General features: G+C 43.7%; 1 protein-coding gene across 4 annotated transcripts; it reads right to left on the reverse strand.

The window, feature by feature from the left end:
• Positions 1 to 1,196: 1,196 nt before the first annotated feature.
• Positions 1,197 to 23,263, reverse strand: wnk2 (WNK lysine deficient protein kinase 2). 4 transcript variants are annotated; one of them, XM_046383661.1, is made up of 29 exons: positions 21,634 to 23,263; positions 17,434 to 17,606; positions 16,757 to 16,977; positions 15,596 to 15,753; positions 15,028 to 15,116; positions 14,606 to 14,825; positions 13,727 to 13,994; positions 13,089 to 13,396; positions 11,472 to 11,594; positions 10,921 to 10,953; positions 10,581 to 10,697; positions 9,980 to 10,390; positions 9,096 to 9,800; positions 8,704 to 8,753; positions 8,457 to 8,619; positions 8,246 to 8,362; positions 7,997 to 8,167; positions 7,782 to 7,824; positions 7,490 to 7,651; positions 6,448 to 7,322; positions 5,747 to 5,804; positions 5,567 to 5,631; positions 4,866 to 5,449; positions 4,531 to 4,763; positions 4,189 to 4,419; positions 3,921 to 4,019; positions 3,042 to 3,086; positions 2,614 to 2,936; positions 1,197 to 1,868 (listed from the first exon to the last, which is right to left on the reverse strand). In XM_046383661.1, exons 1-29 carry the CDS (start codon positions 22,306 to 22,308, stop codon positions 1,569 to 1,571), a joined length of 7,020 nt encoding a protein of 2,339 aa, XP_046239617.1. In that variant the 5' UTR covers positions 22,309 to 23,263; the 3' UTR covers positions 1,197 to 1,568. The 4 variants fall into 4 exon arrangements, with proteins under 4 accessions (XP_046239617.1, XP_046239619.1, XP_046239618.1 ...); XM_046383663.1 differs by lacking the exon at positions 10,581 to 10,697; XM_046383662.1 differs by lacking the exon at positions 3,921 to 4,019.
• Between the last annotated feature and the right edge of the window lie 1,853 nt (positions 23,264 to 25,116).

Genomic DNA, 25,116 nt, shown 5'->3' on the forward strand with positions numbered 1-25,116 from the left:
TACCCTTCCTACTCCTCGACTTGATGGATATTTGCTACGGCTTTGTTTCTGCACAATACTTAAAAACACTGATGAATTCGGCAAACTATTCTTCAGAGAGAATTATAGGAATTATAAAAGAGAAGTAAGTATTGAAAGTGTTGTTTTTGAGGCGGTACTATTGAAATGACATAAATCCTGATAGCATAATATTTACTGGAGATCTTTAAATGAAGTCATCCACAATACATACAATTAGCCAGTTGACCTTGTGAGCCCAGCATCTAATAAACACACTTTAGAAAACCAAGACATTGTACGAATAACATGTCAAACAGTTGTGGTTTCCCGATAAATCACATTCTTCATGTACCTCTAACATCATCACATCATCAACATGTATCAGACAACCAACCAACCACACAGTAATATCTTAAAAACCACAAAGGCAACAATATGTAAAGCTACAGATTGCATTAGTAGAGGTATGGTATGATCATGATTTTGACTCGTATGCCGAGTCCTTCAGCCCTCCTTGTCGTCATCATTTCAGTGCCAGTTTCTCTCAAAAGTGTCCTGTAACTCACCACATCAACCTGTGCACATTCAGAATATCAGTGTATTCATGCAGGCGGTGGTGCAGGTGGTAGAGCATTTCATGAAGATGATTTCTTCTTACAATCTGTGATATTCCATGAACTGCAACACGACCAGATTATAGTGTGTATGTTTGTTGTTAAATTAAACATGTGTCAATTCACATTCATTATTCAAATCACATAATTTACCTTTGACAGTGAACGTATATATATAGAATATCTAGTGTCTGCTTTGAATCTAAATGCTTTTCTTCATAAAATTGAAACTGCGATTCAAGGCACTCTCACAGGTGTTTTTTCACCTGAAGATAAAGTTCAAGTTCATTCAAATCTCTTAAGGATATTTCAAGCGCTTGTGCTGGAAGCATTTCATCGATGATGACTGAAACCTACCCTTGGACTAAGAGAGCAGAGTAAAGCAACCGGCCCTAGTGGCCGGGATGTCAAGGCTTCACAGTGACAGCATGATGGCGGCTAATACGGTGTTGCATTGAGACTTATATATATATATCTGCAGCACCAATCTATGTATTATCTAATGGTAACTGTACAAACACAGGAGCTATGTACAGACTAAAGAATTCATATATACACACGGCAGCTTGTATATGGGTGTGATATGAGCAACACAAACATGAAATATTTATATAAACACAACATGAATGAACAGTACATTATGCACACTCAGTGAGTGGTAAGGTGCATACATAAGCAATGACAAAATCTTCAATTTTAACCCTGATAGGGCTAATTGTACATCTTTTAATGTACTACTACCATTACACTGCCCTCGAGGATGTACTGCAATATGGACATGAGGTATGTCGATACAAATTAAGCAAATAACAAAACTCAAGAATGGGGACGAGTATGTACATATGGTTAAATTCATGCTGATTAAATATATACAGTATATGCACATAAGATTGACTAGACCTATAGTGAGTTTTCTTTTTGGTAACAGAATTGGAAGACACTATGCTACTCAAATTAGAGAGTCCTGGCTTTGGGGTCAGGGGGCTGATAAGATGGAGCTGGATTGGGGTCAGGGGCCTCCTGGGCTGTGGGCACAGCAGGAAAGGCAAAGACACCTGCAGGAAGTGGGAAGAGAAACCCTGGCCACTGGCTAATAGATGGTGAGGACAAAGCCCTGAATGGAGCAGCAGAGTGTGGCTGATCGCTGGGATGGGGCCCTGTGGAGGGGCTGGTCATCACCGTTGACATGGAGCTGTCAGGCCACGACAGGGGAAGACTGCAGGAATCTAGACCTGGGGCTGTCCATGAAAACACCTGAAAGTGTTACATAATGGGCAAACATTAAACTCAGCAATCATTAACCACATTTTTGCAATACAATCTCTTACTAAATACACAAACACAAACTATATGATAGTATATAGTTTGGAACTGCTGCCCGATAAAGTGTAAGGAATAAGATGTAAACTGAACTTCACTTTCTATTTTCTTAGTTACTCTGTGTGTGTGTGTGTGTGTGTGTGTGTGTGTGTGTGTGTGTGTGTGTGTATCTGGGGTTGTGGTTTATGTCTGTACAGTGGATATACTGCAGGGTACTGTTTTTGGATGAGTTAGTGTTTTTTTTATTACTTTCTGTTATCAATAAATGTCAGTTATATTCTTCAGTTTGCACTGCAATATTTAAAATAGTAGACCCACTAAGTTAACAGGTATTTCACTGTCACACACACTAGTTGTGATAAAATATGCTGTATACACTTGATTTACCTTGAAAGAGTGATTTATACATTTCTGTTTACTGCCGTCATCTGACAGGGTGATCTCTAGCAATTTAAGGTATTCTGAGCATTTTAGTTATGTGCATACACTTTATTTATTTAAGTTTTTCTTTTATTTGTAATCTTGCCCAGTTCTAGGCAAATCAATACCTTTTGTCACCGTCTTTACTGTGCTGGGATTGCGAGGTTCTACAAGCCACAGACAAACTTTTAGTCATTTTGTTTCTTATGACCTCAGGCTGGCAGCACATAAACCGGTGCGTAACTAGCATGAAACTTACATCTGAAGCACGAGCCATTTGTCCATGTGTTTGAGGCACAAACGGATCCCAAAGCTGCTGCCCCCTGATGCTCAGAGAGTTCGTGCGCGGCCTTTGGGTGACAATAAGCACCTCCTGGGCCCAGTCATCCATCAGCCGTTGCAAGTCTTCCGGCAGGTTGTTTTCGTTGGCATTAACGGACGTGCTAGTGTATGTGGCTGTCTTATTGTTGCTGTTATTGGCCTGAGCTTGAGCCAATCCCATCACTGGCTGATGAGAAGGAGGTGTGGCACTGGCAGGCGGCTGCTGGGATTGACTGAAAGCCCCTGGGCCAGCTCCAGACCCTGAGAAGACACACACACACACACATTGTGACACAGTGTTTATTGAGCTGATTACACTGATATAAATGAAGATGATTTTCAATTAATTAATGTAATTCTGCGTACTGCCGCCACGCTCTTTGCCGAGACACAGTCGCTTTAGTGTTGACCCTGTAAGACAAAAAAAGACTTAATACAAATCATCAGTCCTACTAGCTGGTAATAATGTTCAATAACAGGATGCAGTGCAGAACAAAGCTGATGAATACTGCCACAATAACAAAAGACCAAACTAAATTAACAAACAGATAAACAAAGCAGTCAGTCCCCTGAAACAAGACACCACATTTACTACCAAAACCATGCAAGCAGTCAAAGTGCAGTGTTAGACTTTTAGAGAGACAGAGATAAGAAAAGAGGAGGGTGAGAGGTTAAGGAGAGATGACAGACCAGAAATTTTATAGCAGATTGGGGGCTGCATGAGGCACGCCGAAATCCATTGCCTGGTAATGCAGGGTGGATAAGTCATAAAATGTGTATGTTATAAAGTGGATAAACAGCACAAGCATTAGTGGGAGACACTTGAAATGGAAGATGATGCCCATTATAACTGAACTGAACTTGAACTGATTATCCAAACCTCAAACGTCTAACAGAGGCAACTGTGCCAATAAACAAGAATGATGAGTAAAACTGATTAAATATTGTCTTGGGCAAAATTCTTGGTCTTTCTTTGTTAAGAGAACATTGTGTTCAAAATGACCAAAACAATCAAAACTTACGCTTGAAGGATTTGAATAAGCAATATACTTGTATGCAAGCAAAAACACAAGATGAAGGCAAGTGATAAGGTCAATCAAAAAAAAAAAACAAAACAAAAACCCAGCAATGTTGCAAAACAGTTTGGCAAAGACAGAACAAAAGATACCAGTGAGCTGAAAGTAGAGAAATAGGAAACATGGAAAACAAAAAGTGAAGCTATGCCAGAAGAGAGGAGATACAAACAGATAGACAAAGACACAGGCCCACTGAGAAATCTAGCTCGTGGCTTGCTACTCGATTTATAGGTCACTCTCTCAGATGTTTGAGGGTAATTAGACCAGCCTGTAGAGAGGTATAATAAAAGAGACACCAAAGTAAGAAGAGCACACACTGAAATATCCAATTTTTAAACAAAACACCAAGTGTTTGATTAAAATACTGGTGAATGAATTTAGTATTAGTGGAAAGACTGTTCAGCTTAGATGTTCTGTCGTGTGTTACTGGTGGGCACCTTGTCCGAGTGGAGCTTGTGTGCCGGTGCCATCTCCATGTAGTCCAGCGTAAATATTATCAGAAGACAAAGAGCCCTTGAGGGAACAGGGCTGCTGAGTCTGCACGGGCCCTGAGGTCGAGCTGGGAAGGTGGCTGGTGCATGACCGAGCCCTGCTGTGAGTGGGGAAAGACCCTTTGCCTGGAGAGCCATTTAAACTCACTGTGGGCTCACCTGTACCAGTACCAGCACCTGAACGCACACACACACACACACAAACAAACAAGTATCAGAATGGTGTACTCCTTACTCTTGCTGTAAATATTCAACTCATATCGCTGGAGATTCTGAATAGGTACACACTGGATCTGCTGTTGTCACCACTCTTGGCTGTGACATTTCTAAACTGTTGAACCAAGGGGCTGAGGAGTTTGCCAGGCTTCAGTCTGTGCTTGCTGGACCTTTTTCTACGGCCAGCATGTGGTGCAGTGTGTGAGAGACCCAGGCCAGGAGGTGGGGCTTTGCCAAGTCTGCGATACAGGAGCTCCACTTCCCCCCGTTGGTTGGCCTGCAGCTCAGAAATCTCCCTCAGATGTCTGAGGATGGAGGCAGGAAAACACTGGTCACTTGCAAGCTAAATGACAAAATATTTTCATGCAAAAACACTAAATATGGCTAAAGGAAGATGCCACACTTACTTCTCCCTGAGCCTCTGTAGCTCCCTCTTCATGTCCGAATCCTCCATCTCTGAGTCATTATCGCTGCTGGCATAGGCCGAGCCATGCACGCCTCCATGCCTACTTGGAGAGTCAGAGCTCTGCACGCTGCTGCTGCGCCCTGAGCGACGCAGGAAGGCCACCGCCCTCTTCATGAGGTCACTTCCTCTGCGCTCCGAGCGAGTACGTTGAGAAGGGGTGGCTGGAGCCAGCTTTGCAGGGCTGCTCTCAGCCCCCGAGTCTGAGGAGAGGAAACGAGCATGGACCGTGACATCCACTGGGACTGATGGCGAGGTCAGGGCTCGAGGCACGGAGCCCCGCTTGGCCATGGAAGGAGGTGTGTCCAGGTAGAAATCAGGTGGGGCAGAGTAGCGGCTGCAACGTGTCCTCTGTGTAATCTCATCTTCAGTGCTCACCACAGAGAAACGGCCAATTGTGGTGGAGGCAGTCATGGCCTCAGCCTGGTCCATACTGTATCCTGCTGGATGTGCTGGTGAGGCAGCGCTGCTCCAGCTCCTTTGCTTAACATCTCGTCTGTTGGCCACTTCAGGAGGAACAGAGATTATCTGCCAAAGGTAAAGAACAAACCGGACATACACAGGACATCAGGTAATGCTTCTGTAATAGCATATTCTGTTGAACTAATCTAAAGTTCTACTCTGAGAAAAGTCTCGATCTCGCACCTTAAATCGGCCTCTTGTTCCAGAGCAAGAAGCAGAGTGGGGAAAGTGTCTTCTTGACAGGGACGCTGCAAACATTTCCAACAGTGAACACCGTGGTAATCAACTAACAGTGAAATATAAGTTTAGTTAAAGGGTAATGATGCCAGTCTTGTTAGACTGATTAGTGTCTGCTGTACATACCACACACGGCTGAGTCACTCAGTGTGCTCAAACTATCCATTCTCTCTGGAATTTGAGGCTAAAAGAGTTGACAGGATGAGAGATAAGAGACAAGAGATAACAGACTTGAAACAGCGGAGAACTACAATGCAAACCATTAATAAGTGTCTCATTATATAACATTGTTAATATTGCCTCAAAAAAATGTAGACGATGCTGCCTAACTAAATATTTCACATGAAGTCTTATTGCAGCTTGTGTTAAACACTGTGCAGTTTTTCTTATAATGCATTATGAAAATGAAATGTATTTCCATGTATCCAAATGGTGTACAGTACAATACAGTTAAAAATATTTGGAAATACTTTCATACTTTATGAATTGATTTGGTGGTCCTATAAATATATGTTTTGGTTTAATTAGGATGTTTTAATATTTACTTCAAATTCCATTACAAATACCTGAATACTCTTGGAAATTTAAAGTTCATTGTTGCACCAGCACTTTAGAATCACCGATCAGTCTAACCTGCATGTTGGACTATGGGAGGAAGTCTGGGCACAGGGAACCCGCACAGACACGGGGAAGAACATGCAAATTTCCTGCAGAAAGGCCCTGGCCAGCCGGTGCTGGACTGCAGTGCTAAACCCTGCATCTTTCTGCAGAATTCCTTTATCTAAAACATTTATATTGTCTAAAATGTTACTGAGGATTGTACTTACCAGCTGTTCTCCTGCCCTGTAGCGTCCCTCCCCCATTGGCCCTGGAGTGCTGTTTCCTGACCCTCCTGTAGCGCTGTCTGGACCAGGAGGAGACTGGATGTACTCTGTGCCAGAGCCTGGCGTCTCTGCGGCACTGCCTGACGGATACATTGGAGCATATTCCTGGTAGAGCAAATTCCTTAATTTCTCATCCAGTGTTTTTATGGTGCTGTCCACAAAGCCTCCACGGCCCAGCCGTCCTTCGCCATCTGTCTCACCAAGCCCTGCACCATGCTGGGAAGGTGCTGGACTCTGGGGTATTGAGGGTACCTTGGTTCCTCCCACACTGGAGAAAGGCTGGTGGAGCACCACAGGCTGCTGTGGGCGCTCGGTCCTTGCTGCAGAGCCATAAGAAACACCACTGGCTGGTTCTTTGGCTGAACTTGGCTCCTTGAGTGGAAGAGGAGTGAGAGGAGACCCCCCCTGTACACCACTCACATCTAGAGAGAGGGGCATGACCAGAGGGCAGCAGGGCACCTCTTCAGCCACAGAAACTGGACACGTCATATCGGGCATTGGCTGAGCTGCATGGATTGGCGAGATGGAACCCAGAGGGGATCCTTGTGATTCATCAACTGGGAAAGATGTATGTGGGGACGATGGGGGCAAAGTCTGAGCTCTGGCTGGCTGGGCCTGATGAACACCGGGAGGCACCAAGCCGCCCGCAGGCTCCACTGATGACACTGACTGAAGAGTCGGGGGAGCAGACACAGGAGGAGACAGAGTAGCTAAAAGGAGAGGGTCTGTGTTGGACATTATCGGAGGGCTACAGAATCCATACACATCATAGGTGAAGCCTCCGCTTCCACCAGACATTGTGGAGGATGACCCCTCTTCTGCCAGAGGGAAAACATGAAAATGAGAGATCCATTAAGTTTAAAAGTTTAAAAAAGTGACATTTCACACAAGAGCTGTAGGGTGCCTTTCTTTCAGCTGCCACAAGGCAGTGCTATTGTGAAGCTGTCAAATTTGTGCTGAAATTGCTCTGTAGAAACAAAGTCACCTCTGGATGCAGAAGGCCTTGCAGTGCCACTGTCAGCAGTCTGGGTAGCAGCTGAACTCCCAGGAGACTGCGTAGTCGCGCCATCAGATGGGATCTCCTGACTGGATGCTGGTGTCTCCTCTACAGGGCAGATTATGAACCATCTCTTTCCTGTGTGAAGAACTGCAAGGCAAGAGATCAGACAATCAGCACCTGTTTAATTATATTTCTTTTTTTGTATTTACAAGTGAATATGCAAAAAAAAAAGATTAACTTTGCATGCAGATGGATACATTTTTGACAGGTTCTTTACCATTCTGCTGATAGACAGGCTGAGGTGCTCCAGACTGCTGACTCTGTGGAGCAACGGACAGATTAGAGTGAAGTCAATACACTACTTGCCACTCTGTATTATATTTGTCCATAGCCATATCCGTTAGTATGTCTCTGTCCATGTCTAATTGTGAATACAGCTGGGGTAAGGCTGTACAGACTTTATTCAGATCTATATACACCCCCCCACATTACCTCTCCCACCAGCCCTTCAGAAATTTGGCCTTGTTGAGGACTACAACTCAAGGTGGAGGCTCTTTCACCCTCCATGTCTTCATTCAGCATGTCTTCAGCTTTATCCACAATGTCCTTTAGTTGGTCAATAAAGATCTCCTTCTCCAACAGTAGGATAAAGCCATTTTCTACCTGTAGGCACACAGTTTTGAAGATAAGTTAAACAACATCATAAATTTTACCAATAGATTAGTTAAAGTTTGAACTAACCATGTAAGTAGCAATTTCCTCTGGAGCATCTCCATCCAGGTCAAATTTGAACGTCACCATTTTGTGGTTGTGAGTCTCCAACTGGCATTCGACCATTTTGTCACCAGTGTTGCAAACCTGTGGGGGCAGGACTTAGGCTTTACAATCAAACACATTACACTACACAGCTAAAAATTTAACTTTAGCTGTCACAAATTATACCATTACTAACATTGAGCATGCTCAGTTTGGGTTTGCTGGTCTTTTCTTGCCGGGAACGTGTGCGGGCGGACTTGCGGTGATGTTTTCTGGGTTTCCCGTCCCCTTTTCCGCCACTCGCCAGGCTGTCGTAGCCGTCACTTGTTTCCTTACCTGAGGCTGCGTCAGAGTTGAGACTAGAAAAGGAAAAGGTTATACATACAATAGTTATCAAGAGAATCTGTAAAGAGCTGAAAGTCAGTTAAAAATGTGACAAATACCTGTCATAGGCAAAACTGGGTAAAGATACTGGTTTGTCTTGAAACACTTCCTGAAGGCAGAAAAAATGGACAGGGGAAAAAAGTTGGGAAAGCTTGGTAAAGGGTTTACTTTATCCAGAATGAATCACTGCAAGATTGTATGTATGGCACTAGTATTAATGTTAATGTGTGTGGTTGGATTTTGACCTGAAAGACTTATCCTTTCTCAAAGTGACATTGAGATATAAAGCTGATGTGAAGGTAATTTGAAAGGCAGCCTGTGGTTTGATGATGCTTTCTGGGAAACATTTAGATGTGACTGATGAAGGGCAGGTGTACATTTGTAAGAATAAGCATGCCTGTATAGATCAGAATTACACTTGATAATCTGAACACTTTGGCTTTCTCCTTACCTCTACACAGGGCTCTTGTTGAAGGGTGCTTGATGCAGATGTCGACTCAAGGTTTTGCTGAGTTGTGGCCAGGCTGGAACACTCAGACACAGAGAGTGCTGTCTGGATGCCAGCAAGCTGAAGAGCTGGAGCTGCGACAGGAGCTGGAGCACGAGCAGGGGCTGCAGACTGAACTGAGGCTGGCAGCGTGACAGCGACTGGGGCTGTGGCTACAACTGGAACTGAAAGTTGGGGTTCACCAAACGCAGAAGATATGTCTGAGCTTGCAGATGAGCTTTTTGGAGGTTCAGAAGTGGTACCCGATGCAGAGACTGGTGCTTGAACTGGACCTGAGACTAGAGCTTGCCCTGATTTTGGAACTTGTATTGGAACTAAAGTTGGGGCTTTGACAAGGGTTGAAGCTGGAGCATCAGGCATAGCTGCACCTTGAGTTGATACTGGGACTGGTGGTTGGTTTTGTGCTGGGACTAGAGCTGGAGTTTTTGCTGGGACTTGAGTTTCTACTTGGGCTGTAGCTGAGGCTGAGATTGAGGCTGGGGCTGGGACTGGAGCTGGGACTGTAGGAGCTACAGTTAAGTCCAAGCCAGCTGCAGTAGTTTCTACTCCACTTCTCCAAAGAGAACTCTGTACAGCAGGCAATACAGGGTGGACTGGAGCCAAAAGATGAGCATCTCCCAAATTCCCCTCTGGAGCAATCATCTGTACCTGGGAATAAAAGCATATTTAGGAAATTGCTCATCACTTAATGCAAATATTGTTCACCTCTAAATCCACAAACGCATGCCCTGCATGCATTACACCACTGATTAAGACACACTGCCACCTTAGTACTACAGATTTCTCATGACCCAACCATTACAGTGAAAACTGAGTCACATATTCACCTGGACAGGCTGCTCAGCCAGTTCCTGCTCAGGGTAGGGGGCAGGGTATGGGGTGGGTTGTACCTGGCAGAAAGGTAAGGGATGGGTGGTATGGAGGCTACCAAGGTTTGTCTGAGATGTGAAAGGGCTACCCTGCTGGGGCACTGCAGGGGACATGACCATGGCATGAAGTGGAATAGGAAGTATCACACTGGGTATGTGCTGAGGTGTGGACAGAGGGGTCTGAGGGGTGCTTAGAGTTGGTATAGAAGGGAAAGCAGCATGAGGGGTCAGAGGAAGGGAGGGATGCTGGGGTGAAGGTGAGCGGTAAGAGCTAGGGCCACTACTGCTGTAGGCACATGGCAGACCACCTAGGGGGAAGGGAGGGGGCTTGGTGCCCCTTGTTTGAATAATGGGAGATGGTGAGGGAAACTGGGGAAAAAAAGAAAAATGATATAAAATGAACAAAGACAACCAGTCGATAGAAACAGCATTCACACAGGCCCTTTATGTATGACTCAACCCTGTAACCAATATTAAGGTTTGTGGGTTCTGCATGTTTATGCTAAATTCAGTCTGTACTTTAGTTTGATTGTGTGTTTCTAACACTACCACAACGCACCTGTGTGCTGATCTGCAGTGGCAGAAGTGGGGGGGGAGCACTGGAGACTGACTGTGAAAAAGTGGTTGATATATCAGGAGGACTCAGAAGAGATGCAGGCTGGTCAGCAGATAACAGCTAAGGAGGGAAATCAAACATTTGTTTTTCACTTTTAATGGAGAGTATGAATTAAGTATGAATAAAACCTAATTCTGAACAAAAATGACAAGCTATTCTGGTCTGAAAGCCCCACTTAAACAAAAGTGAGCTGCTGGGCAGGTAGATTTAATGCAATTCATTTTGAGTGTGTGGTTTGGATGTGCTGCAGCCTGCAATATGTTATAAGAGACGATGGCTCTACCTGGGGCAGAACAGCAGCTGGTTGGAGATGGCACTAAAGGGAGGAAACACAAATGGGAAGGAAACACAAACCACATAAGCCAGCCATTCACATAGACGCACATACATATATAGATAAACAGTACGCGATGACTCATTTAAAAGGATATCAGATCCACTTTTTACCTGTCTCCCACACAGAAGCCTTACAAATGGTGTGCTTTCAGATGGCTGGTGCCACTAAATTGCACGTTAATTTCTCGCATGTCTGCATGTCAACTTTAACATATTTAACAGGTGATACTAAATGCCCAAATTAGTAATTTTGGATGTCAAAAAAGAATTAAGAATTGTTAATAATTACACAGGTGTTTAGCCTTAATGTGATAGCATGCAACATATGGTTGTCCCACATTCCAAACATGGTAAGTCATTGAAAAAAATCATCTGCTGACAACCTTGTCCAGCAGCCCTCAGTGGGCTCCGAGGGGTGACATTCAAACTTTTGACACCCAGTTATTCTTTGGGTCTGGGATGTTGCCAGGGTGTGTCGCAGTTAGTCGCAAACAGTACCTGCTCCTGGCTGTGCTGGGCAGTGAGCTGAGGCTGCAGAGTGGGGGCTCCAGCTGGGAAGCTCTGTGCTGTCTGTCTACTCTGGTGCACAGTAGGGACTGGCGTGGCTGGAGCAGAAACTGCCTATCAATCACACATAAAACACATTGGAGCAATCGCATTTAATGGTGCATGCTTTCAAGTACATGTAATAAGACATGATAAAGTTTGTATATGTGCTTCAATAAATCAATCTCAGGATTAAAATGTGCTTTGTGTCAAAGCAGGAGTAGCCTTAAGCAAGAATGTAGAGCTGATGGCAGGGTTCAGTAAGACAAGCCTAAGTACAAAAGAGAAGCTATATCATTAGGTCATTCTTTCATCATTCATACTGCCATACACTATGTTATGTTTTGCTACACTCTGCTACCCAAGAGACTGGAATATAAATCCTTATTTTGGATGAGGCAGGAGTATAGAGGGGCTATTGGGCAGTTGTTGTTCTGACTTTGGTAGTAATATGGAAAAGCCAGAGAAGCAAAGCAGCTAGCAGAATCATAAAGATACAGCAGGCTGCCACTATGGCAGGGTTTGGCCCACATGAAACCTCTCTAACCTACCAGTGGCTCTGGTCTGCCTTCATCGTCATATGGTGATAATGGTAGATTTCTGTCCCGATTTGGGCTAGTGAAGAGTGGGACATCCAGGCTCTGACTCTTGTGCTCAACTGCTTTGGAGGTAGTACCCTCAGCCTCCCTGTGGCTGTGCACTGGATGATTAACAGAGAGGGTGGGGGAACTGGTCCTGCGACTGACGATGTGATGGAGACAGTGGTTGAGTAGAGTGAGATCTCCACCTTCATAAAAATTCAGTGGGAGCATGACTTGTGAAGGTGGGGAAAGATGTGAAGGTGAAGTTGTTTGACTGTTGGACGGTGGGGGAGAAGATGAGGCCAAACTAGGAGGTAGAGTGAGTGGAGGAGACCTTGCCAGCTGAGGAGATGTGGGTGAGCCTGGCTTTGAGACTGAAGTAAACTGGGCAGAAGTGGAGAAAGGGTGCATATGTGTGTGTCCTAGAGATCTGCCTCCCTTTGTACAATCCCCCAGGAGGAGAGACATACAAGCCTTGCAGTGGTGGTGGGGCTGTGGGCTGCATGGGACACTCAGACGGAGCTCCGAGGGACATCGTAAATTCAGAGGAAGGAGAGGTGAATTGAAATTACTTGCTGAGTCACGATGAAAGTGTTGATTTGGGGGCAAGGGTGGAGACAATACGGGCGTATTCTGGGCAGAGTTAGAGGACAGGTAGTCTGTGGCATGCATTGCGTTCTCTGTGCTATTTGCTGAAGCCACATCCTGTGATGGACACAGCCAGGGGCTCGGATTCATAGACTTAGTGAGAGAGTGTGTTCTACACCGTAACATCTCAACCAGGGAGGCACTTCCACGCCTAAAACACACCGAGCTCTCAGTGACGAGCAGATTGTCATGGCATACAAAGGGCTCACTGTAATGACGCTGATCGGGTATCATTCCAAAAGAGAAAATAAAAAAAACTGTTATTTCAGAAAACAACTCAAAAAAACAAAATGAGAGATTCAAGAAAGTTGCCACAGAGATAAGAAATGCTTTCACTCACTGTTTGAGACTGATAAGGCCCCTGGTGCAGTTGTGCAGTAGGCTGTTGATAGGCCCCAGGATGCAGCTGACCTGTGGTTTGCTGGTAGGCTCCCTGGTGCAACTGAGTGGATGCTTGTGTGTAGTTTTCATGTGAGGCCTGTGCTGTGGGTTGCTGGTTGGGCCCCTGGTGCAGTTGAGGATCAACCTGTGCAGGAGGACTGTAGATAATCTGAGCTGTAGAAATGGGCTCTGGCAGCGACTGGTAGGTGCCATTTTGCTGATTGTTTAAATCATCTAATTGCACGACAGAGCCCACTCCAGTGTCAGCTGTAAAAAGAGTGAATAACACATTATAATTCACTACGATGCCCTGCAGGAAGGACAGACACTGAGGAAGGGCAGGGGGAGAAGTGGTGTAGCATCTCATTAAAATTCAAAAGCTCAGTGATGACGTCTCATTGATGACTAATAGGTGTTACTCAGATACTGCGGTTGTCTTTTCTCCGTTTCTCTCATATAGTCACAAATTCCAGTTTAACCATTTTACATTATAGTCAGTGTCATTTCCTGTTAATGGCTGAATGAGATCTAATAGTGATTAGATTACCAGAGACTGAGTTTGTGTCATCTGCAGTACATTCATGTGTGCGTTCTCACATGTGGTGGAAGTGGTGGTGGGGACGGTGCAGATGAGGGTCTGCTGCTCCACCTCTTGATCTTCATAGTCTGTTGTAGCTAATGTGGCTCCCTGTGGTACACCAGTGCCAGGCACCTGCAGCAGGTTCTGTGGCGTCTTCTTCACTGCTGTTTCGCCATTTCCAGACGAGACGGTCCGCTCCCTCCTCCATTTGATGAGAGCCACGCGGTCCCTGATGGACTTCCCAACTATCTTCACATCGCAGTCCAGGAAAAAACCTGAATCCACCTACAGGACACGGGTAAGATGCTCCCTGAAGCTCAGAACTAACAAAGTCATGGCTGTATGTTAACAACTTCCATAATAAATCAACAAATCGATGTTCTGTTCTTCCCGTGAACTACAAAGAACTGCCTTTTCATACCTTCTCATAGGCTTGCACGAAAGAGCAAAGTTCACTTGCTCTTGTTTCAATCAATATGGTACAGTCCATGACTCAAGTCTATAATCATGACCACTAACCCACTCACAGTTACATGACACCTTACCACAAGGACAAAGCAGTCGTATTGTTGCAAGGTTATCTGCAGCCTAATATTACTTATGCACTGAATTACAACTATTTTTGAAGTGTCAGTGGATTTTAACAGACACCTGCTTGCCAATCAGGAATGTGTGTTTTCCAAGGCTATACCGGAGTCGATGAATGACACCAGCGTGTTGAACACAAAGTGCAGTCTGGCCACTACCAACAAAGCACAACTGAAAGAGCTGAGAAGTTCAAACCAGTCTAATGAAAAGGCCTATCCTTGGTTAGGTCTTACTTAGTAAAAGTAAGTTAACACCTATAAACGTAAAGAAAATGTCAAATTCTGCAAATGTTGTCTGCTAATATTTACCATTTCCTGGGCAACGACCTCTGGGACCTCGCTCACCAAGTCAAAGGTAAACTCAATGGCACCAGTGTCCTTGTACTTCCCCTTTAGCTTTTTAGGATCCTCAACCCACAGCTTCAGAGCAATAGATGATTTCTTCCCATCGTCCTCCTCATTGAGCTCCACCCTCACTCCTGTATCTTCTGCAAAGAATGCATGATTCAGGAGGTCCTTGATGGAGTACCTGCAGGAAATACACAAACACCAGCTACTGACCCGCAATAAAGGTCACTATAAACCTAATGATGCCCAACACAAAATAACATCAACTGTGTCAGAACCAAATACTGGCATTAACGTCACACTCCAGGAACAGAAACAATAACAGGGTAAGGATAACCTCTACCTACATACAGAGACCGTGTCAAAGGCCCTGGTCCACTTACCTTTCCTCCCATCTGTGACAGATACATTCCCCGATTATTTCCTTGATTTCTGGGTCACTGACTTTACTGTAGCTTGCAGGTTTCACCCCCTGCAAAACAAACCTCCATTAACATGTCTCAGCTCACCAACTGACACACTCAAAACAGCAGTGGTGTGTGATGCGTGACACTGGAAGTAACTACTGTCTGTAGTGTCATGCATCACACACTAAGTACTGCTGTTTTGAGCGTGTCAAAACAGCAGTACTTAGGGTGTGATGCATGACACAGGAAGTAACTACTGTCTGTAGTGTCAAAAAACATTAAGTATATACTCTCCAAAATATTTTCTCCCTGAAATTTTAACTCTGGGGATTAAGGAACTGCTCTTCTATAAGTGGACTTTTGGATTGCTGGAATGTCTAGCTGTGAGCTGATTAAAATGATGATGACTGATTTGTTGTAGGAGTCATTTATAAAACAAAAATGTCAGCCATTTGCTGGTTTAAGTGAGTTTATGTAACCACCGTGAGAAGAAATAACACATTCTTACAATAGCAGAGATTAACAATCATCAATGTGAACTCACACTGGTGACTTTGCGGTAGATCTGAGCAGCGTTTTGACACTCAGAGTAAGGGTATTCTGAGGTGGCCATCTCCAACATACACATCCCAAAGGCGTACACGTCCACAGCCTCATCATAGTGCTCCTCATACATCTCTGGGGCCATGAACTCTGGAGTGCCTGAAGAATTAATGCAAGAGAAAAAGATAAATCACAAACCCGCTTTCAGCTCATTTAATCTTATTTCAGCCGGATCAACGAGGATCAGTGTCACAGACTGAACTCCAGCAGCAGCTAAACTGTAATTGCAAAGCCTCAAATGACAGACAAGAGATAATTAGATGAGAAGTAACCCAAAAAAAAAATTACATGTTCTCTGTAGCTTTAACACAATAATATTAACTGTTTCATAGAAATACCTGTTTTATGATTCTTTAGCATTAAACCACTTGAAAAATCACAATTGCAGACTTTCAGTTAGATTAAACACTGTGTAAAACCACAGGCTATTGGCTGTTCTCAAGTACACTTATTTCCTGTGAAACAAAACAGCTACCAAGATTGTGCAGCTGAGGCGATCTACCCATTGTTATTTAATAAAAAATGATTTTAAACACATCAAACACATCAATTTAGTGTGCAAAGCAGCTATAATGAATATTTCTGTATTTACAACTGATTACCTGTACCTATATATGGAAGGGGTCATTCTCAGTAAGAAACCCAGAGACAAATATGACACAACTCAGCTTCTGACATCCCTACACTGTCACAGTTATGGTTTTACAGCCCACAACTTTACTACTATGGCATTCTCACATCTTTCATTAGCGCAAACAAACAGCAGCTGTTATCAGTGACAAACTGTTACAAAAATACAATATCTGCCCAGCAGACAGCTAGCTGGTGAACACAATGGAGCATTTAGACCAAAACAGAGCTGAAAAGACAGTAAATCCTTGCACATACAGCCACCAGGTTACCAGGATCATGATTACAGGGTCATGCTACTGTTGCTCTGTATCTGCTGAAAGCATAAATTAGCCATAAATTCGTCTTATGTTCACAGCTTGATTCCACCACCCCCGAATGCTCAGAAAAGCTGTTAATGCAAGCTTAAAACAAATATTGTGTTAGAGACAAATCAATAAAACAGAGTCTTGCCAACTAGCTGATGACTAACCAATAACACTTTTAGCAAAGGAGGCCCTCTTCAGTGTTGCCAGGCCCAGGTCTCCTATTTTGACAGAGCCTGTAGGACCAGTGATGAAGATGTTGTCACACTTGAGGTCTCTGTGGATGATTGGAGGAGTCCTTGTGTGGAGGAAGTGGAGGCCTTTGAGAATCTGCCTGCACCAGCTCCTAAGAACTTTAGGCTTCATCACCTTAAAACGCTTCAGATACCTGTGGGAAGAAAAAAATATGCCATCTCACATTAATATCCTCATATTGACTGCCTAAAAACTTTGTTTGCACATTCTGTATTTTGGACTGTTCTTTTTTTTGGCTTGCTTTGTTTTTTGGGATTTGCCAAAAACACAACTATTCTTCATTTTTTTTAACATGAGCAATATCTTGGAGCTTCAGTCTCTCTAACAGTCTGGTATTTGATTTATTGTAATGGTGTTATTCAGGTGGTATGAAACCTGATGCACATGGTGCAGACAGTCTAATGGTCATTACTGTAAGGTTGTTTTATGCTGACTAATAGAAGTAGAAACAAGAGACATTTGCTTCTAATGATGAGCAATTTACAGTCAAGTATAATGCTGAAAAAGACACATAAGAACCAAGATGGGGAACATTAAAAGATATCTCAAACAGAAAGATAATTATAGGAAATGCCTTATGGACTCTCACGTTTTTAATGTCCCTGAGGTCATTAGCTCTGTCACCAGAACGATGCACTTCTTCCCTTTCACCGGTGATTCCCAGAAGTCGTAAAATCGCACGATGTTGGGGTGCTGGAGAGCCTTTAACATCTCCGCCTCCTCTTTGAATCTCTGCCTCTCAACTTTGGACAGTTTCCGTTCCTGAAGAACATGGACAAAGACAATTTTATTTAAACAAAGAGAAACAACGAAGTTCCCCGGCCACTCATTTGTTTTTCAGTATTCTGGAGGCTTATCAGAAGAAGACAAGCTCCGGCTGGGTTCAATTTGTCCATATTTAACAAGATTGAGGTGGAAGAGGAGGAAGGGGCTGAATCATTGTCATTTTCAGTGTTTTACTTACATAAAATGGTAATGGAAGAGATAAAATACATTTCAAAACATCTTTAAATTGCCTGGTGAAGCTTCAGGAGAACTGCCTGTAGCTTCTGTTTACAGTGACCACAACTTTGGCATTTTGAGTGGGTAAACATGGGGGTCTGAAGCATTTACTCTTTATCTCCCAATTGTGTATAAAACACACAGCACTACAACTCCCCACGACTATGAGCGGAATCCCAGCTGCATTTTCAGAAGGAGTAAAAGTCTTATTTAAAGTGGTGTTGTATTACACCGACAGACACATCTGTCATGGCAGATAAACAACAGATTACACTGCATTTTTACTCAGCAAATGTCAAATATGCTGCTGGTTAAAAAAAAAACAATTAAATAATTTTCCATCACAAAGCCCAAAACAATCAAGCACAAAGTCTGACATAGTTATGGCACACAATTCTTCAGTCATCTTTGGGTGTACAAGCGTGAGTGAGTCTGTGTATACTGGATCAATATTTTGGCCCCTGCCTTCCCTGAACTGTTGTATAAATAGTAAGACAGCTGACAGTGAACATCCTTTACATTTCTGCTTCTGTCCAGTCAGCATGACACATGTTTTGACACAGTTTTTCTCTCCGTATGACTTGATATACACATTTTGGCGGTAACGACGAGCACGCATTCAGTGTTTCATATGAACACAATAATCTCGTGTACAGCTCTTGGAATTGATTATTAAATGATGCTGCAGATTCAGATTTCATTCACAGGCCATAGTGACCTACGCAGAGCGCAGCCTGACACACGCCTTGTGAAGGAAGCAGCTCCTGCTTTAGCTACCTTTATAATGCTGATTCTTAATGAGAACACATCATAGTTTTTCTCATCTCTGTGTTCATATTTTCTAAGACAATGCACATGTAGGTTTTTCCTGATTTTTGAAGAAGCTGGGTGTGGCACTTCCAGGGTCTGCTTGACTGAAACTTTATTCTGCAGAATAAGAACCGAGCAAAGAAATACATTAGCAGCACCGACATTTGTATCTAATGGAGTGTGGAGTGTTGAGTACACAGCGCTGAAATTAATTTAACTTTTGCTGTGTATAAAATACTACACGTCTCACACGTTGTCCTTAGCTGAACTCATCCTCTGCCTCTCTCCTCCCTCTCTGCCTTGGTGCAGAGGGCTGCATCAGCAGCATTCACTCTCCAGACACATCTGTGTCGTAACACCACATGGGTATAAATCCAAGTTTAGGATTCATTACTAAGCAATCAAACAAGATAAATAATAATGTGCAACAATAAGACCCACAGCTAGGTGCCAAATTGTTTTGGTATTTCACTAAATCACATTGCATAAGTTACTAATTTCTGGGTAAACAACTTGCTCAGCAGATGTTTGATCATCATTTTGTGGGTAAATAAGTAGCAAGACGAGCAGTCTGGTTTGCTCGATATCCAGGCTCCAGCTCCTCTTCAAATCTGATTTCTAAATCTTTCTATGAGCATTTATGTTTGCTGCTGTCTTATGCTTAATCTTACACCAAAACACACACACCCACACACCCACACTCCCACACACACACACACACTATACAGTAAAGGCACACAATTTGAGTTACAGTGGCTTTTTGTCGGCAAGGCAAACAAGCACAGAGGCTCTGAAGGGCAAGGCCTCAACTCCGGGGACAAAATGGTTGAATCATCACCTGCTCAGACACAAATGCATACACACACACACACACACACACACACACACACACACTCAGTATGTATGACACTTGCTGTATCATGCACATCATGCATGATACATGCCTTTCCTGGTGCACATTAAAAAAAGTACTCTTCCTTTTGAAACTTCAGTTAATAATGTAGGAGTGTTTAAAAATACCAGCAGCTGGTTTCTCTCTTGACAAATGACAAGAATTATTTTTATTTTTAAAAAATAGGAACTCTTTAAATGCCATCACTAAATCCTTAATGAAGACTTGAAAATGAGTTTATGTTTTACTTTAATATGAGCAATATTGAGTTTCACTTAATACTGCCTTCCAGTTACAGCAGCAGAGAACCAAGGCTTAATCATTGGGTGTAAACAGAAGACAATGCGTCACCTTGCGCACAATCATTTGGCAGCTCACTTTGTCAGTTCCTACAAGGATGAATTTCCCATCCAAATGGCCCTCACTACACATATAGCGTGGTGCTAACATTAAGAATAACAAAGAACTTCAGTCTCTTTGCCTCAGTGGAATCTGGACCGGTGATGCTAACAACAAGATCAGTGAGATAAGCACAACATAACAGCGATTTAATTCAACGCCTAAACCGGATTGAGTTGCGCTGTAGTTTTTATTACTTATTCCCTCAGGCCTGACAGGGTGAACCTGAGTGGGAGGACAAAAAAAGCATCAGCTCTGATCACTCTGTAGCCACACTAAATCTAAGCTCGTGCTGCAGGGCTGTGCCTCGAGGTCACAAATGTTATTCCCATTCTGACAATTTAATGTAAATGAAAGGTTCATAAAATTATGCTGAGGTGCTGACTCAGCCTGAACCAGCTTGGCCTCTAGCCACTAAAAATAAACCAGTCAGTATGTTGACTAAGACAATTCAGTAAAACGGCCAATTAAAGATAAAAAAAAAAGCATTTTGACTTAATAGGTTGTTTCTATACTCAGTGCAGTCAAATATACACGCCTTTCCAGGAATTATTATGAAAAGAACATATTACGAATTCTTAGGAGAACAGCAATAGTAAAGCTGCAGTGAAGATGTGAACTACATGTGACATCAGTTACTGCTCTGTATGTGACTCCCCAAGGAAACTGAGATCTTTCTCCTTGGCTACAGAAAATCAGAAACTTTAAAAAGGACAGACAAACTGTGTTGTTTTTTGTTTTGTTTTGTTGAAGCCTAAGTCCCACTAAGTTCTGTCTCCAAACCAGGTGGCTGTACCTCAGTTTAACTGAAGAATACTCAAGAAAAATGTATTTATTTCCTCTGGACAGAAGATTAGCACATTGTGGGCCCTGAAACTGCTCCTGCTGTCTACAGATCTGTCCACAGGCTAATCAGTATATCACATGGATAGCATCTAAAGTGATCAGGAGATTACCACATACAGAGATTAGTTATACAATAAGCTCTCACTGCTTTGAAGTGATGTGTTTATATTAGCTCCATGCTAAAATTCTAACTAACTGCAGTGTCCGCAGTTTGTCTACTGACACCGTACGTAAAGGCTGAGCACCGTTAAGGCGCACAAGCCAAATGACTTCAGTTCAGTTCAATTATAATTCAAGAACATATCCAGAGGAAAAAGAAGAATATAGACATCTGAACATAAAGCTTCACAGCTGAGAGACTGGCTCTTCCTGCTCACTCTGGATGATACTGTCCCTCAGCTCCACGATGAGGACAAACATTACATGATGGCTCATTAACTCATCTCATCTGGGTACTCTGTGGCGCAGTATCTGAGCATTATGGGGTTAGGAAAACAAGAGAACATAAGAAAGCAATATCTTTTGATCATTAAAAAATAATCAGAAAACAATCTCACTCTGAATGTTGAAGCACCTGTACGAGCAGGTGGAAAGTGACGTGGCCCGTCATTAACAATACAATACCTGAGAGACGCTGGCCTGGGTGCTGGGTCTGGTGGGTACTGGTCAGGTGGTTACATGATGAGAAGAGAAATGTACTCATCTCACTGTCTCAGCTTCAAATCAAGTAAGTTACAGTGTAATTAAACTAGGCCTTTGTTTCTGGGTGAACATAAAACATCCATAATATCCCAACAAAAGAATATTTTTTACACTTGTCACAGAGCTCAGTGAACCCACCTGGAGCTCACACCACGCCACTTCGACCCAGGTGTCGGTGTCAAGACCTTTATAGACGGTCTTGAAGGACCCTCTCCCGAGTTCGATGTCAAACTTGAGGAAGCGCCCCCCGGGTGAGGTGGACACAGCCTTCATCCCGGGTTCCTCTTCGTTCTCGTCACTTCCTGCTTTACCTGTGACATCCGAGGGCGCAGCCTCTGCCTTTGGCTCGGTTTCGCTCCTGTCTCTCTTGTCCTCGCCGGCGCTCACGCTCTCTGTGGCGCTGTCCTTCAGCCCCACCTGGCTTTCCGTGCTCGAAGTCTCCCCGAGGCCCAGCCGGGCTCCGTGCCGAACCCGTGTCCGATTCCGATCAACGATGGTCCGTAGGTCGATTGTGAGCGCTGGGCTGCTGTTAATACACTCCGGAGTGTCCGCCGGCTGCTCCTCGGAGTCTGACACCCACAAGCTCCGCCGAACGAACCTCTGGCGGATCAGCCCCTGGTAGTCTGTGGACGGGTACGCGCTGGGGTCACTCGCTCCTCGTAGGGCTGCGTTTTGGATGTTGACGTTGTGGTCTGTCCCATTCTCATACACAGGCCTACGGGCATTTGCATTAATGTCCGAGTCTAAATCAGGTGCTGAGGAAAATGTGGATCCCAGCGGCGGATCTTTTCTTGAATCGCCCGCCGAATCCATCCCTGGTAACTTGTCAGACACTTACCAGCGACATTGTGTGCTGATGACAATGAGCATGCTGCTCTCCCGGTGGTGGTGGTGGTGGTGATGGTGGTGGGAGAGTTTGCTGCCTACCTGCAACACACGCATGCAGTGACGCAGTTCGCCAGCTCAGGGTGTGTGGCCTTAAGCCTTGAATTTGTTTAGGACACGGAGCATCCCCACAAAATGTCCAGATCGGAGGATGAGTGCGTTGCTCCTTGACACCACATCACGCCCCGGTCCACCTTGCTGCAGTACAGCACAGAGCTATTCAAGTTAAGCCTGATGTCATTGCCAGTTCAGCCTATGAGCTAACGAAAACAGTTTCCTCCACACTGCATAAGGTCCCCGCTCCAGTGCATACTATAAACACATGATTTGTTCCGCAGACAAATCGCTGGCCTCCAGCGGACACGCCAGGATGTTTAGGCTGTGCCGCGCACTAATCCCCCCTCCTCCTCCCCGACAGACACATCGCGGGACGACCAAGTGCGCAGCTGTCATCCCCTGTAAAGACTCGGTGTCTCGGGCTCTGGTTGATGCAAATATATGGCAGGTGTTCCCAGTGAAAATCTGAATAAGTTCCACAAAGTGCGCCCTCAGCTTCTCTGCATTGTCCCTTTAATTATCCGCACGTACTTTTCATTCTCTCCACACTGGTGTCCTGTGTCCTGGAGCGGAGTGCAGGATGGATCTAAGCGCTTATCAGATTATGCCCCACTGCGGCACAGTTTCCCATCCGGCTGGAGCAGGCGGCTCTCGGCGCATCTCTCGTCCAGCAGGGACGATCGCTGTCTTATAAAATTGATCGCTTTCAGGTTTGAGCAAAGTAGAATATTTCACGGCACAACCCACGCCCCTAGCAACAACACGCATCCAATAAGTCGGCACGCTTTTAGGCGGCACCCTTAGCCTCCCCTGACACAGGCTGTGTGGACCACACCACTGTCAGCCCTCACGGTGGCGCGCTAAGCTTCCAATGTGGGGGGGGGGGGCTACCAACCAAATGGGACGCTGCTAGGAATTATGGGCCGCCGACCTGACCCCATGTTCACACCGTGCTCATGGACCGGTGTGGATCGGCGGAGGACTGAGACTCCGTAGTAAAGCATATGAAACGCTTTGTCTATATGACTCCACATTCACTGCATGCAGTCCTTTCAGTCACTCTGTGTTTTATTCCAGAGTTATTTTCCGTGAGAAAAGGCTTTTAGTTTGATAGGCTGCCAGTCTTCCTGCTTTCTTGAATGCCTGCCTGCGTGCTTGCTGCACATGTTGAGTTGCCGCATGATGTGAGCGCCTACACAACATTTTACATAATTCCATGTGAGGTTTTTTTTTTCCAGACTTATTATTAGAAGGAAAACACCAATGAAATTAAGTCTATTTAAAAGTTAGCAGCTTTTCTAATGCCTTGTTGGTTACATAAAGCAGTAGGATCATGCTTTAATTGCCTATACGGAATGATTGTGTCATCACTAAAGCTGAGGGGAGCCCACAGCAGCCTAACTGAAGCATCACAGTTTAGGCCCTTAAAGAGTACAAACTGGGAAGTTTTGTCTCAAAGTAGCTTCATACTGACCTTATACTGATGTAATAGAAAATCTGCTCTGTTTATAATACAAAGTTAAGGTAACTACAACAGTGTGCTGCGCCATGACGTACAGGTTTACTTGTGATATTGCATAATGCGATATCGATATTATATAAATACTACACAGATAATAATATTGTGCAAGTCATCCGGCGCAGATGTTAGGCTTTGTGGATCTCCTGTTTGTCAGTTCATCTGGTTACCTTTTCGCTATTCATTAACTGTGATTGTACTTCTCATGCAGTTGTAGTTACATACTCTCATACACAATAAATATAGTTAAATATGAATTTGATTGATAGTATTGTCTTTTTTTCTATACATATTGTTATAATATAGTTATTGTGAATTTGTTTGGCCGCAATAAATCATGTAGCTATTGGAAATCCTACTGTGATCAGATAATGTAGATATGAACCTTAGTTTGTATGTTGTGTGAGTGTTGCATAAATATATAAAGTAAATACATGAAATAAATGATGTTGCTGTTATTAGAATTGTAGTGAACACAGACAGCAAAGGTGGCAGTTGAGAGGCCATATTGTATTGTTTAGGCTTAATACATTTATCTTTTTCTTCTTCTTCTTCTTCTTCTTTTTTTTACCTTTATGGATTTGTTCAGAAAATGTGAAGTGAGGGCAACAAGATGCTAAGGACAAGAACTGAGAGGTCAAAATCCTCTCAGTTCAGAAAAGTATACCTTTTCACCACAAGGATCAACCTAAAGGGGCAGTTTTAAATTTTATGGGGTCAAACTTAAGGGACCCATCACCAGGGAAACAGCAGAGATAATAGGAAGCAGTTGGTTCCTGTTAGGGGAGGTCTGGCCGTAGCTGGTTTACAATGAGAAACCATGAATGTGACAACTGTTGTCTGGCCATCCTATTCACTGGGCCTCGCTTTCTTGTGACACCACACCAGATGTGACTCACTGGATAAGAATTTAGTTTTAGTTAAGAGTTTTACTAAAATAATTAATCATTTAAAAATTAAAATAATTAAAATAATGTTACATGATACAGAAATAAGACGAACTCTGATGGTATAACTGAAACTTACTTTAATGCAGCACTGAGGATCATACTTATACCATGTTACAATGCTCATCATTTACTGCTAAGTCTACTTCTGGTGTTTCTTTTGAAGAGAACCTAGAAAAACGTTGGAACTCTAATTTATTTCTTACCATAATC

The sequence above is a fragment of the Scatophagus argus genome, chromosome 3 (assembly GCF_020382885.2).
Source record: "Scatophagus argus isolate fScaArg1 chromosome 3, fScaArg1.pri, whole genome shotgun sequence".
In the NCBI taxonomy this organism is placed as follows: Eukaryota; Metazoa; Chordata; class Actinopteri; family Scatophagidae; genus Scatophagus; species Scatophagus argus.